We start from the raw sequence: 15,816 nt of genomic DNA on the forward strand, positions 1-15,816 counted from the left end.
ATCAGGACAGATAATGAGTCACCAACCATGTTCATTAACTCCTGCAGAAGCCTCTTGGTTGGTTGACCTTGGCTTTTCAAGACGTCAGACAGCTGGGAGTAGCCAATCCGCTCCTTGAAAACCTCCTGGGACAGACAGACAGAGAGAGAGGAACAGACAGAAATATAGGTCGGCGGGGGGGAAATACAGGCCGCTCCATAGGGACAATGTATCTGGCTGGCTGGCATACTTCCATCCGATGGAAGGGGGACACGGCGTGAAACTTCCCAGATGAACGGAAGAAATGTGCTTCCGTTGTCAAATTATCACTCAACAGTGAAAGTATTTCAGAACGATACAAAAATACTGTATCATACTGTACTATTGGATGTTATTGAGACCCGAGTCCGATTCAACAGACGTCTTCTAAATCCTAAATGGCACGTTCACACGAGCATATGCAAAAGATTCGAAGATGCAAAGATACACAGCATACAGTATTTGTCGTGTTGTATCGGAGTGGCTCACACGGTCGCTGACGTGTGTTGTCAGAGAGAGGAGAGTTCCAGAAGCATCACTGAAGTGCCAATAATCACAGTAAAACACACCCGCGAGTGTAATATTGCGATCATACAAATTACCCATATCCAGTTAGTTACCCAAAAAACACATCAAATTAATTTCATTAAAACTTAGTTATTCGATAGGAAGAAAAAATATAATTATTTTTATGCCAGATTTAGCCACTACGACCACAATGTCCCATGCAAGCTGCTAGCCTAACCTAGGCTCATCTGGCTCTGCTCTGGGAGGCTCCGGGTTGAAGCGCAAAATAACTTTGGATTGGTTTTATATCTTTGCATCTGGAAGTTGAACCAAGCTCAACTTAAATTTGTAGCTTTGCATCTTTGCATCTTTTGCCGCAGCTACAAACGTCACTTGCTTCGTGGCTTCATGTCGCTGGCTTCCATAGACAATGAATGGTAGACTGTATCTTTGCATCTGCCTGTACGTTGCTATATCAGTGGTGCTCAACATTTTCCATGTCAAAGATTAAGTATTTGTATTTGGCTGAGATTTGAGTTAAACATTTTCAATTTAAAAGAATATACATTACGATTTGCATTTCAAAAATAAAATATATCTTTGAATGGCATGTATAAAATAATGCACTTTAGCTAAAAACAAAACCGATGCTTTCCCAGTTTTAGTGGGTTAAAGAAAGAAGCATAGAAGGGAGGTTAAAATGTTTGCGTGGCCTCATTCCAAATTAATACATAAAAAATGTCCAAGGTTACTACTCAAGCAATGTATGTACATTTAGCCGTATAGAATATACTATATAGAACATAATGTAGTACATAAAACAGGGCCTCACCTTAGCAGCCGGGGAGTTACTCATGATAGCTGTGAGGACTCCCAACGCGTGAACAGTGATACTGTCTGATCCCTTCTTCCATACCTACATGTGGAGAGGGTATACAGTATATATCGTTTGAATAACAGTTAATACACACAAAACATTATTATTATTAATTATGAAAAATCTAAATGGATTGATTTAAGTTTATTTATGGTTAGTAATCAACACAAGTGTAAAAGCAATACACATTGCAATGACTTGCAGAATCGCAACATGTTAAAAGAATCGTGATCTTATGAAAATGTAATCGTGGCCCAAGAATTGTGATAAAATCGCGATTACGTGCCTTACCACACGAAACCCCCAAAAAGACAGAAATCAGAGAGTGAAGAACCGTCGTGCCATTCACCGGATTGAAGAAATGAAAAAGAAAGTCCCCAGTCAAACATCATGCAGTGTTCTGCAGCTTCAGACAGAGAAGACATGTCTGTCCCACGGCATACAATATTCAAAGATCGGGGTGAAAGTAATAAAGTAGTCCAACTCCACCAAGGCATGTCTTTAGCAGTGTCATGTTGCATGTAGACACCAAAAACATAACCAATAAACCAGTGTTCATTTTGTAAACTAAAACTATGACAAAACAAATGTCGACTATCTTTTGTCACTGACGAAAACTAAATAAAAACAAATGTTAAAACTAAGACTAAATATATTCATAGACTAAAATGTTAGGGAGTGACTAGTGAAGAGACTATGAGTACTGAAGATAACTAAAAGAGAAGTAATTTTACCGGTATGTTTGATTGTGCAGATCTACAAGCTTGTAGATCTGCTATTTTAGGCATGCAGCCAAGTATAAAATCTGCCATTACGATGCCATATAGGCTTTCCAAAATATTATTTTTGTCGACAACTAAACTAAAACTAAAACTTTTCAGATGACTAAATATGACTAAAACAAAATGGAATTTCATTCAAAACACTGACTAAAACTAATTCAAAATGTGCTCTCAAAATCAATCAATAAACACATTTTTAAAGGAAAAAAATGAATCAAGGTCAACCAGAGACGACAAACAACACAGACCACGCCCATTAGCATGCCATGCATCCAGACAAAACAGTCTGGATCCAGTCAAACCAAACAAACAAACAAACAACACAAGGAGTAAATCATGTCAACGATAACAGTCTGACACCACTGGATACAAGAGATAGAATAACCCATGCATGGAAAAAATTACCCTGTCCCTCACTCCCATCATGCACCACAAACCCAACCCCCTCACTTCCCCCCCATGCACCACAAACCCAACTCATGCCCCCGTTTGCAACAGGAAACTCAGCCTCTAATTCTGAATGTCAGGTATATGCTTCTCAACCTGTGGGTCGGGTCTGCGATTTTCAAGTGCTGACAGCTTCCTGTGTATACAGCTTCCTGTGCATACAGCTTCCTGTCTAAAGGACCGAGACTCGCAGTGAGACGGGAGGGGCATAGACTGAGTTTCCTGCTGACAGACAGATAGACAGACAGACACACCAGACAGACAGACCAGACCTACGGCATATTGACATTCCAGGAGGGAAAGTATACCTTGTCCACGTCCACCTCAGTGAGTAAACGTGTGGTGAGGTCACACACACCCTCACGCTCCGCTCTACTGCTGCTCTTATAGAGCTACAGGACACACGCACAGTCACACACACACACACAGACACAATTCATCACAAAAGACAGAGCCACATGGTTAACATTGAGAGTTGCAGAGCTATACGTTAAGCCTAATGTACGCCTCGCACCGAAAAGCAGTGGATGTACAAGGTCACAATGCGGGCAACGCGGCACAGTGGGACGCATTGTGAGCTTGTACACTGACTGTTTCCGATCAAAGTATAAATTCCGCCTCATACGCATGAGGCGTAATTTATCCGTTTGGTGGGATGCAGGACGACGTACGTGCAGCGCGGTGTACCGACAGCAGTAACACGTAACATTAGGCAGTCAACATGACAGGAATATAGTTGTTGTTTTTAATGACATTACACGCAGGAAGGAGATATATCAGCCTTACGACAGACCAGCCAGCAGACCACGTGCTCGGACAGTAACATACAGAAACAGGCAGCACTGGAAGACAGACAGACAGACTGTACCGACAGACAGACAGACAGACAGACAGACACATACAGTATCAACCTACAGCCAGACAGGATAGGATTACACGCTGTTAATCCCCAGGGGGTCAATTCAGGGTGTCGCAGAAACAAAGTATTAAAAGAGTAAACAAAGACTATACAGTACACAACGATGAACAATACATACAGCGATAAAGCAATAAACTGTTGAAACAATAAATTACACACCCCCACACACAATAACAATAAATACATTGCATGAATTTGTTACAACCCATATACAGATTGCACAAGAGTATACCAAAGAATGTTGTGTTTTTTGTGTACCTGTGTGTATTATGCAATATAGTATATAAAGTAAAGTACTTAGTGGCACACACACGCGTGCGTGCGAGCGATAACGTCTGGGGACATCTAAATTCAATGAATGGGCTTGAATACTGGGGAAAACTACCACTAGCTGGACCCAACCTCAAGTCTTTGCATTGGTTCTGCGATGCTGTCACGCCGTTGCCGTCGGGTACAGAGAGGGGGGGGGTTCCGTAAATTAACGCTACTACAGCGTCACACCAAAGCATCCAAAGTATCAGATCCACATCACAAGCTTTGTACATCTGCTACTTTTGCAGAAAAGTAACATGTTTTTAGGAACATGGATAAAACATGGATATGGAGATAGATGACAGAAACATGGCCGTATGTGCCGTATGTGGAGTTTACAGCGAGGTGGCCGTGCTGTGGAGTGTGGGGGTTCTGTTTCTGTTACCTTGCTGTTCTGGATCAGTCGGAGGATGTGTTCGAAGCAGTTGTTCTTGAGGAACACGGCCTGGAGGACGGGCCTGTCGGAACACTGCAGGATCTCCGGCACGGCAGCTACAAACCGCCACAAGCACACAACATACATGTGTTCACCAGTTGAAACACACTAGCCCTTTAAGACCCGAGACCAGCATCTATAAAATGGCCTCTAAAACCTGAGGCAGGTGAGATTCTGTTAAAAGGAGCTTGGTATTGGAGGCAAAGATCTAACTGGAACACCAGATTTTAACCACTTAAACCCTCCATTTATAGTAACCTTGACCTGAGTTGACACTGTACTCTAGTCTTTTGTCCCACTGCCTTTACATACACCAAATCTCTTAGTTTTAAATTCTTCTTTGTTTTTGTGTAAGCGCTGCACATTTCTGCAATCATTGCTTGCTTTCATTATGTTAGTTTCTATACTGCTTTGGCCCTGTCTTTGGCCCTGTCTTTGGCCAAGTATCACTTGTAAAAGATGTTTGTAACCTCAATGTGACTTCCTGGTTAAATAAATGTTATATATATACACAATTGAGTCGTCCTGGCACACACAGATTTCACACTTATCTGACAGCGTCGGGGGAAATAAACCTGACCACAACGCTTGCTGAAAGGCCTGAAACGCGTTGATGGAGGAAGAGAATGCACTTTGACAAAGACGGAAGCTTTGCCAACCCTATCACATGTATACTAACAGTCACTGCAATACTTTATTGGGAAATAAACCCAGTGAGAGTGTTGCAGGGCTGATGGAAACTGTATTTCATTACTGTACTGTATTTAGTTTATTATTCCTTTTGTCTCAAAGTGGGGTCCGGGGACCCCCCAAGCAACATTGGGTGATTTCAGGGGATCCCCCAGCAAGACCTACCAAAACAATTTTAACACTTTGACCCCGTCTTACACATAGTCATTTACCAATCTACAAAAAGTTAAAAATGTTTTAATCTTGGCAACCGTTGAATAAATTAGAAAGATGAAAACAAATCTTCTCTTATGGTCCTCTACAAAGTATTTTCTATCGTGGGTAAACATCAATTTGAGAGTCCTTGACATGGAGAATGATGTTTGCGAACTACCGTTCCAAAAGTTGGTGATTCCGTCTTACTCAGCATGTGTCTCTGGAGGGTGACCAGGCTGTCCTCCCAGCTGCGTGTGTCTGCCTCGTCGCTGCCCCCGAGGGGCGGCGGCGGCGGCCGGTTCCAGTTGAGCAGCTGGAAGAAGTCGTCCAGGATGACCCTGATCTCCACCTGTCGCTCCACAGGGCTGCTGGAGTGCAGCAGGTGGATCATGGCGGTCAGACACTGCAGGGTCAGCCGTAGCAGCGCCGGGTCCTTGGGCTCCACCTCCTCCGGAGGAGAGGTCCGACGACAGCACCAGGCACGCAGGACGGAGAACAGGTCCTTGACGGAGCGAGGGGTGATGGCGAGCAGGCCATTCTTCTGGAAGAGAAGATTTGTGTGGTGAAGAGGGTATGCGACTCGTTATCGAACACGCCATTTTGAAAAGAACTTGGGCATAGGGAAGGGTCCCTACTTCCTTCACAGGTGTTACCACTGATGAAGGCTCTGTTCCATTCTGGTCAAACTGAGTCAGGGCGCTGCTATTGTGCGTGTTGGCTCACTGGAAACACTCTGCCACACCAGTGGGTCTCAAAGTGTCCCTGAGTGGGTTCCAAATGGCCCTGTACGGGTGTGTAACTCTGAGAGTGTACAAATGGACCCTTCCATTTGGTTCCGATCCATTTGTCCATTTGTACACTGTTTTGGGGGTCCTTGAAATTAAAAAGTTTGAGAACCAATGCACACTAAATGGAACAGAGCCTCCCAACAAGCCAAATGACGTCATGATAACGTTATGATGACGTCCTCGGACTATCTCTCTCTTACTTAAATAAAAATGTATGTTGGTTGAAATCAGGTGATATTCTGGGCCCAGATCTGACTAGTCTTGGTTTCACTTGATCTGGCCACAATCGAGACGTCACTAATTCGTGGAGTTCCTGACCGTGCTTGCTGGGCTTAATTCTATCATCATTAACACCTGTGAAGGAAGTAGGGAAGGGGCCCGGAAGTAGGAAGAGTTATTCTGTGTGCATATACAGGTAGGCCATTAGCCCTTCAATAAGTACCTAATGTACAGTCTCAACACTATATACTTGACTGAGGTCCCCCAGGGGTCTGTACTTGGCCCCCTCTCTAATAGCTGATCTACAAGAACACAACACATCGGCCTGGGCCGTGGCTCAGCGGTCCAGGCACCTTGGTTGGTAACCCAGTCTGGCAGTGTGCCTCGGGTTCGACTCCCGATCCCGACGGGCTTTACTGCATGTCTTCCCCCCATTGTCTGTTCCCCCAATTGTCTGTTCCCCCAATTGTACCCCACTGGCTTTGATTGTCTGTCCCTCAATAAAATATATAAAATAAAGGCGAAAGCCACAAAAAAACATTAAAAAAAAGAACACAACACATCGCAACGCTTTTGCATTGTGTATCTGCTTTTTTTCCACTTATTTTTGAACTGTTGGCCTACTTTAACATGCCCAGAATACATAGACACTGGGGTCCTGTGGTGAAAAAAGAAGAAACAAATTCTCTTCTTTTCTTAGCTCTTGTCCTGTTCTAATACTGGAGCTCCTCTTATCTGGCCCTCTAGAATAACAGCAATGTTTTCTGAGCACTGTGATTCTGACCTTGGGCTACTTTTTTTTCATCCTTTATTCATCCGTGAGCACGAATGTTCTTTTTCAGCAACGCCATGCCTTCATAAACCCAGACATTAAAAGCTGGGAAATGCCCAATACAACCACAGTCTTCCACTAAGCAACGCCACCAGAGCAGGTCGGTCTGCATGCGGTGACTTGCTCAAGGGCACTTTGACGGGGCAGAGAGAGGGGTGAGGGTCGGTCATTCCATTTACCACCCAGATTTGTTCTGTCGCTCCAAAGGAATCGAACCAGGAAATGCTCCTCTGACCTTTAGCCAGGCTACTGCAGCCCCGCCCGCAACTTACTGTTGGTTGTTTGTAATGTGACTGATCTTAGGAACTGGGGCTCAATAAAGACAGTTGTATGCCCAAAATGTTAAATCAGTGTCATAGAGGCACAGATAGACATAGAAGAGGTAGAGAATGCATTCTTTACTTTCTTTTGCCTCAGTCCCAAATTAGCCTTTATGTCAATGCATCCTCCCCACGCATGTCTGTGTTGCCACTGCTATATTTGGTTCACTTGGTTGTTTGGTTAAATGATTCTCAAAGTACAATATATAGCCACTGCTATTGTACCCTAGCCTGGCAAGCAGACGAAGCTGCCATTGCAAAAAATAAATTGTCCTTTTTTTAACCCACTACTTGGAAATGCAGGTTCCACACAGAGATTCCAGACTAATATCTACACAGTGATATTAGTCGTGCCATGCCAGGCTAATTGTACCCCACTGGCTCAGATACCAGTAAGGTGCCTCCTTCCTGCTCCAGAGCCCCCAAGTAATCATATACTGGGGAGCCCCCTACCAAGCACTTGCAATGTACAGTAGGAGTTGAGTTTATCTTTTTTTTTCTTTTGAGGTACTATAGTCCTTAAATTGTCACTCACGGTTAGTCTGACAGGGCCAGACTCATAACACGGATTCACTGAAAGCGTCAGGGAATCCGCACTATGAGTCTGGCCCCGGCAGGCTAACTCACGGTCACCTCACTGGGGACCCCCAAGAATCATGTGGGGACCCACAGATTGAGAACCACTTCCCTAGACCCTGCAGTGTTGGATGGGGTACTTTACCCCCCTGGGCCCTGCGCCACCCGAGCGCCCTGTAGAGAACTGTTTCCCAAACACTGGGTCGGGACCCAGTCCCACCCACAGACTCATTTTTATGAGTCCCCATAGTTTTCATAAGTAGGCAAAACATAAATTTAAAACAAAATTCAATGATTTTTTTCCCGCAATTTCATGAAGAAATAAAAGAAGAAATCTAAGAAATACCATCAATGAAATTAGTCCATAAGTTGTGAAAATAGGCGATCTACAAGCTCATAACACGGCACGAAGAGACACGTTGTTAGCTTGTAGATCTGCTATTTTCACTAGTTTGGGTCCCAGACAGAGTACCTTTCCTCCGCTGATCACCGCCCCCTGCAGATGCACCAGCCTCAGTGTGAGCAGGTCTGGGATCTGTTCGCTCTCCTGCAGGCTTTCTGTGGAGACAGAGAGGATAGATGTTAGGATAGAGTTGTTTCGATACAGATACCAGTATCGGGAAAAGCTGTCGATACTGCCTATAATGCTGGTATCGGCTGAGTATGCCAGTCTACACCATTCCCATACGATGTCATATATCACATGATGATATGTCAGTTAGTCATCAATTCTTTTGTCTTTTGAATGATTCAGTTGATGTCGCACTATTTGTTTTATTATACGCTTTTTTTTACATTATTATTTTACTAACTTGGAGCTGCATTGTAATAACTATTATTGGATTTGTTTAAGTTTTATTCCTAAGATCAGTGGTTCTCAAAACGTTTTAATTTAAAGAACCCTCATAACTCTGAGAGTGTACAATTTCATTTGTACACTGTACAAAGATGCCTCCAGACCGTCAAATAAAAAGTATCAAAAGAGCAGCGCTAGGGGTGGTTGAGACACGCCTAATCACACATCCGTGTCCCCTTGGCGTTTGCTTGCTGCCAACTGGCTCTGCCAGACAGCCAGTTGCAAATTGCAAATGCAATAGAGCGTCGCAGTCCCGCCCAGGAAATGATTCTCCGTTCATTTTCCTCATAGACATTTCAAAAAGTATTGCCGCGTACAAAGCCAACTCGAGTCGTGACAACTCATGACAACAAACACAATATTTTGGACCAAACAAATAATTACAAAGAAGAAAAAAACGTCAGGTTACAACACTTTTTTTGTTGTTTTGTAATTATTTGATTGGTCCAAAATATTGTGTTTGTTGTCATGAGTTGTCACGACTCCAGTTGGCCTTGTCCACGGCGTAACCGTCTTTAAATAAATACTTTTTGAAATGTCTATGGGAAAAATGCATTGGGAATCATTTCCTGGGCCTGGCGTCAACAAGAAAGGGGGCGGGACTGCGACGCTCTATAGCAGTCACCATTGGTGGTTATAATAACATGGATCCAAAAACTTTGCATTAAAATGTCAAGACCTGAATCAATTGGCAATACTAGTAGTTACAGTACTCTTTACAGTAAATGGTTTCTGAACTATATGAGACACAGACTGAGTAGGGGGAAAAAATATATATTTTAACATGAACATTAGTGAGGACCACCTGAGATTCTATGTAACACGGTAACCTTATACCAAAAGCTACTCGCAAGTTGCAACCCACAAGCTTTTTTTTAATATATTGTGCAGCATGGCATTAGGGAAATATCCAAGTAAAATCACAGTGTATGTAATACTCCAGCAGCATAGTTATGCAGAGTATATCAGCATAAACACTATACGAATGATGTTTTTAGCTAAAGATAAAGAGCGTCAATAAATGTGCAATGGCACATATGGTTACAACACTAACAGCTCCGCATGACTGCCAGCATCAAGGTTTACTGTGTGTATGCGTGTGTGTGTGTGTGTGTGTGTGTGTGTGTGTGTGTGTGTGTGTGTGTGTGTGTGTGGCAAACGAAGCAAGCAACAAAAGCCTTTCTAATTGGCCAGGTATTGCACAAATACATGCTCAACATTCTGATATAAGGCTTGTTGCAGAGTATTATGGCGTAATATTCCTAATCCATGGAAATACTGAAACGAGTCACGGCAAAGATTTCCCCAGTGGTTTACAGATCAGCACATGCTAATCAAATGGGCTCCTATTAATAGAAGCATTTGGACTCTGGTGATAGAAAGCTGATAATTAGAAATGCGGCCTTAATATGTTTTTTTCTTTTTTCTTTTCTATATCAAGATAAAGGACTGACTGGCTGCTGTACAAGCTCATTTTGAGCCCCCGAATTCATATGTATTTAGCCACAGACCCCCATACAAGATTTGTGTAGTTAAAATATTCCACTTTCTGTTTTTTTAAATGGCTGATGTAAAAAGTTTAAATGAAGTGGTGGAACCCCCTGGAACCCCCTCAACAAGCACCCCTGGGGGTCCCCGTAGTCCACTTTGAGACCAACTGACTTAACGGTCAAAAGGGGGGAGGGGGGGGAGGGGTGTCCAACAGCCACTTCCTCTACCACTGCCGAAGTGTCCTTGAGCAATAAGTGAGGCCTTTCCTGCTCTCTCATTATAAGAACATCAACTAAATGGACTAACAGTACTGTATTGTTACATCACATCCTGTGTACTGCTAAGTGGCTCAGACCCTCTGTTTTGCATTGGAACTCCACAGAACCTGGAGTAACATGTAATTGTTCATAGTATAATGACACATTATTTGAACATATTTTAGGGAATATCAGGACATAGTTCAGATAAGAGACCAGTTTGGTTTAAGCTTAAAGGTGATATAGACAAGTTTTCAGCCAAAAATGTAAATATAAATATATATAAATGTATTCTTTTGGCCTTTTCCCCTGTATCTTTCCCTATATTATGATGCTGAGGTGTTCTCCTGCAACAGCACACTCCCCCTTTCCCCCCCTGTGGCTGAATGCGCTGTTTATATCCACTACAGTTTACTACTCGGGACGTCGGAGGGGATTTAAACTTTTAGCCAATTGCAGTGCGAGGCTGTGACGGTGTGTTCAACCCAGCACTGCAGTATTATAATGATGCGATGCGATTTCAATTGCAATGTATAATATCCCCATATCTTAGTTTCACTAACATTGTTCATGTGAAATAGTATGTTTATGATTTAATATGTAAGCCTATTGGAATTATGAGAATCGCTATGTATAGTGCATGGTTGGGTGGTGTGAAACTGAACAACACCAGCAGCAATAAGCCCACAGAACTCAGAGGATCCTTAGTCACAGAACAACTCAGACCCCAATAAAATCTCCTGTTTAGGCCTACATCAATATCGTTTTCGTTCATGTGGGTTGTATGTGCTTATTTGTTGAAATGGTGGAAGTGGAAGTGAGTAATAGTATTTCACCCTGCACCGCCGCTCCACCGCGGCGACTGCCTGCCTGCCGGCCGGCTTGAAGCATGCATTCAACCCGTGCTCGCCAACGGTGACAGGCCGTCGCGGATCATCATAGCGATTTTTCTTCATTGCAATGAATAACCGTGGACAGAGTAGTTCACATGAATGAACGATGCTGTAGTGGCATGGGGCATTTGAGGGGCAATATGTTTTATATGCACGATTACAAATAAAAGAGAATTGAATTGAGAGCCAGTGAGTCTCCTTTACTTCCTACTTCCTCATTTGCGGGACTCGGTGTGATATTGCGATTATGCTACAGTTACCCTTAAAAAAACATGTCAACTCAATGTCATTGTTGTGAAAGAAATTCATAATTTTGTAATGTCATATTTAGCCATACGAAGCAAAAACCATTGCGTCCGTCCCAGCAGCAACAACAATCCCATAGCGTGAAGTGACCTGGCTCAGCCAATAGAATGAGGGGGGGGAGGGGGGTGGAGCTAGATATGCATTTGTTTGGAAACACTCACTCGCTTCTGTGTACAAACACTGGAAACTTGTCTATATCACCTTTAATTTAGTTGAAGTGTGAAGTAAGTTTAACTAGGTCTCTATCAGGAGAAAACAGACAAATTCAGCTGACTCTGGCCTCCGTAGAATCAGTTTCTTTCACAGGCTGAGATATCTACATTTTTTAATAAAGATGTAACGTAGTTCAACTAGCAAATCTACATTGACACGTTGTGAGATAGGATATTTGAACTATTCAGAAAAGTTTTCAAAATATTAAAAAGGCAAAGAAGTTTAGGGATAAGGGGTAAGGCACTGACAAAATAGGGAGCTTAGTATCTGTGATAAAGAGAAGTATTGAGTAGAGGAAAGGACGACTGGAATGTGCAGCCTGTTGTTTCAAAGTCCATGATATCTCTGTGCTTTTTAGTTATTATATGGAAACAGAAGACATGAAAGGGCATGGATTGTTAGATTTCTTCTGGTATGTAAGGTCCAAATTAGGGGAGAGGAGAGGCGAGGAGGGGAGGGTAGAGGAGAGGATGGGATAGGAGAAGAGAGGAGAGGAACAGAAGCATTGACTCACCATTGAAGAGGGCAGGCAGCTCCTCGGCCACAGGAAGAGGGGAGAACTTGTACTTGTTCCTCTCCAAAAGGCTCACCTCCTCCCTACAAAGTACACAATACAACACACAAAGTCAGTGTGTGTGTGTGTGTGCAAATACAGCTCAAGTGAAGTTAGGAGTTTTTTTCCCCCATTATTGCGAGATAGGTCTTTTTTTCCATCTGACTTCGTCATTCTAATCAATGGGCGACAAACGGCTTGACAGTTTGAGGATCCAATGGAGTTAGGACTATAGCTTCTAGTCAGAAGCGCATTTTTAATAATTTTCATTGGTTGAATATTTGCAAAACCCACACACAGACGTAAAGGGTGTTCAATAGCACTGATTTAATACAAATAAATAAAAAAGTTGAAAAATGGAGTTAGCTGGTTTCTGCCCGACAGCGCGGACCATGTGTATTTTTTATAGTTTTATATGGGAGTCTGGTGCAACGCACACCGCACAGGTCCTGGCTGCAACTGGTGAGACGTAGGAGGGGTACGGACAGGAGTCAACCCACAGAGCCTAGTCCTTCCACGCGCCAGAACTCCCAGTCCCGGTAGAGTATAGTTCGGGAGCGGCGGACTGTGTGGCCCTGGTCTTTCCCTAATGGGACTGATCGTGGGTATCTACTGGGACGTAAGTCGAGACTTGATCACCCTGGATGGGTCACCTGAGTGAGGGGTATGATGTTGCGAGACCCGAAGCCCTGATGACCTTGGGATACATCACTGAGGATACGTCCCAGGTGATGACCTTGGGATACATCACTGAGGACAGGTCCCAGGTGCATCCATGTGATGTGGTATTGATACTTTTACTTAGGTAAAACAAATCCACCAGTGATGTTCCATGCACTAGGGCTAGGCATTATGGGTAAGTATCATCAATAATGCAGCATGTCCTGCTTGGCTCCAAGAGGCTCAGCACTAATGAGACCGTGGCTTGCGATTTCTGCAGGCTTTGTGTAACTCTCCTCATTACAGTCTGAGGGTATGTCACCATAATATGAGCGTGGGCATGAGTGTGTGTGTGTGTGTGTGTGTGCGTGCGTGTAAAGCAAGTCTAACTCCAACCCCCACACATTCTTCAAGCGATCTCCACCCCACTGAAGAGTGTATTAGGGTAAAGACACATGCACGGTCGCACGCACATACACACTCACCAACAACTAACATTATTCTCTTTCTCTCTCCCCCCTACATGCACACACACATGCACATTCCTGTTCTCTATCTCTCTATGTCTCTGTGTCTCTCACCCTGCCAGTCGTCTCCTCCATGTCTGATAAGGGTCGAAGAGACTTTCACACAGCAGCAGTCCATATTGAACCACCAACTGCAGACCCGACTCATCCTCTGCGTCCTTCTTTAACTGGAACACAATAATAACAACAACAATACAACATCATTACAGCACAAGAAGTAACGGAGTAAAGAACGGCATACACGTCATCGTACGGCGGTGTTGTGTGGCTGTGGAAAACATGGCTGGTCCCGTATTGCATTGTCGGTTTTCCTGGGACGGCATGCACGCGGGCAGGAGCACTCGTTTTGGTTCACTCCACATCCTGTGTCCTTAACACATTATGTGCCCTTTAATTCTTTCAAAATGGCGACCCAGGGTGCCCACTTTTAGACCCACATAAAAAAAAACGTTAAACGTTTTGGGCACAAAATGTGTTAAGTCGTCCTGCATACTTTTTAAATCACGTTAAAACAAGGCCTTGAGGTGCTGCTATGCAAGGGACTGTCCGATAGTGTTGTGCGTTAACGAGTGCGTCGTCCGAAAGTTAAACAAAACGTGATTTTCCCTGTGTATGTATTTTTGGTTTCTTCCTGAAAGATGAATGCCTTGGGGTCAAAAGGCCCAATCAAAATACCACCACGTTGGTGACATCACAATATCATCCCCTCCCCTAACCCCTGCCCCTTTATCATACAACAAGAGCTGTGGGTGCGGCTTCAGTTCAGGTGGATCACCACCCATCACCAGCCACCTGAAAACCAGGCACACTTAATGAACTGGTGGGTGTGGCCACATAAAAACCTCACTTTAACACTTTCTGTACACTTTTTTGAAAAAAAAAATCTTCCTCCTAATATAATAATACCTGATGATTATGTTTTAGGGTGGAAAGAAAATCACGGTACTCCATCTTTAATATCATATAAGATCATAACTACTCGTTATTTATGAAAAAACGAGTACATTCAACTTTATTTTGAAATCTTGAAATGCAGGCAGAATAAAGTCATAGTGACCACACCGAATTCTATTTCAGGCAACACATTACAATAAACAATGAATAGAAAGGTCATGAACGGCCTACTTCTCTTTTAGCTGTGTGAACTAGTTGAGCTGCTTCTTGTGTGTGCACACACACACACACACACACACACACACACACACACACACACACACACACACACACACACACACACACACACACACACACACTTTACTGCAGTCAGTGGTGGAAGAAGTACTCACATCATTTACTTAAGTAAAAGTATCAATACCACAATGTAGAGATACGCTGTTAGTAAAAGTCTAATCGATTGTCGTAGTGTTAATAAATATTCCAAAGTGGTCATCACAACGACAGAGCGGAGAAGGAACGCGTGCTATGCACAACACCGCTGCCATTGTAAAGCATTGGCTCAATTTCCCTTAATGTATGTTTTGTAATATTAATTAATCCAAATATACAAAGAGTAATGTGAGCCTCTGAGATGTAGTGGAGTAAAAGTATAAGTAATTGAGTAAACGTGCTTAGTTACTTTCCACCACTGGCCACAGTAGATTAGATGGTCGTACGACTGAGAGCAGGACATCTTTATCTCCATCCCCACTACTGTAAATCATACTGTAAATCATACTGCACGTCTGCATAGTTTGTCAGGACGGGCTGTAGGCTGTAAATAATCACCGCTTGGTAGGAATAAATCGGAGGCCCGCCGGGCCAAAGTATAGCGCTATAAATCACAGTGACTCGTTGATCCCTACGAGTACATTATAATTAATTATTTATTAGTTATTATAATCTCCTCCGTCGGGCCTTACCTGGTTCAGACAGAAGCTCAAGAGCTTGATCGTTTCAACTACAAAGCCAGGGGTTTTGTCTTGGTCGATGTTTTCCATATTCCTGCAAGGTAGAAGGACAGAAACGTGATAGATTGGTAGATTAGTTAGAATCTGTTGTGTAAGTCTACTGGTAGCTAGAGTCCATTTAGACCCGAGGACGCATCTGTGTCACCTGATAGCTTTGAACCACTTTAACCATTATTTTGAACTTTAGCTGTTGAAAAATAGTAGATCTACAAGCTTGTAGTGCGGCACTCTGTGC

At 43.3% G+C, this 15,816-nt stretch overlaps 1 protein-coding gene across 2 annotated transcripts in view; it reads right to left on the reverse strand.

Annotated features, from left to right (window-relative positions):
• Positions 1–15,816, reverse strand: part of nbeal2 (neurobeachin-like 2) — a 117,542-nt gene that overhangs the window by 73,551 nt on the left and 28,175 nt on the right. Inside the window, exons 4-12 of one of the 2 annotated variants that reach the window (XM_083761137.1) lie at positions 15,534–15,615; positions 13,729–13,841; positions 12,449–12,531; positions 8,391–8,476; positions 5,391–5,724; positions 4,248–4,354; positions 2,940–3,023; positions 1,358–1,441; positions 27–125 (exon numbers count right to left, since the gene is read on the reverse strand). In XM_083761137.1, the coding sequence (XP_083617263.1) occupies positions 27–125; positions 1,358–1,441; positions 2,940–3,023; positions 4,248–4,354; positions 5,391–5,724; positions 8,391–8,476; positions 12,449–12,531; positions 13,729–13,841; positions 15,534–15,615 (1,072 nt within the window). The remainder of the gene's footprint in view (positions 1–26; positions 126–1,357; positions 1,442–2,939; positions 3,024–4,247; positions 4,355–5,390; positions 5,725–8,390; positions 8,477–12,448; positions 12,532–13,728; positions 13,842–15,533; positions 15,616–15,816) is intronic. The other variant, XM_083761138.1, reaches the window with a different exon arrangement.

Source organism: Protomyctophum parallelum (genome assembly GCF_964188405.1).
Source record: "Protomyctophum parallelum genome assembly, chromosome: 3".
Taxonomy (NCBI): Eukaryota; Metazoa; Chordata; class Actinopteri; order Myctophiformes; family Myctophidae; genus Protomyctophum; species Protomyctophum parallelum.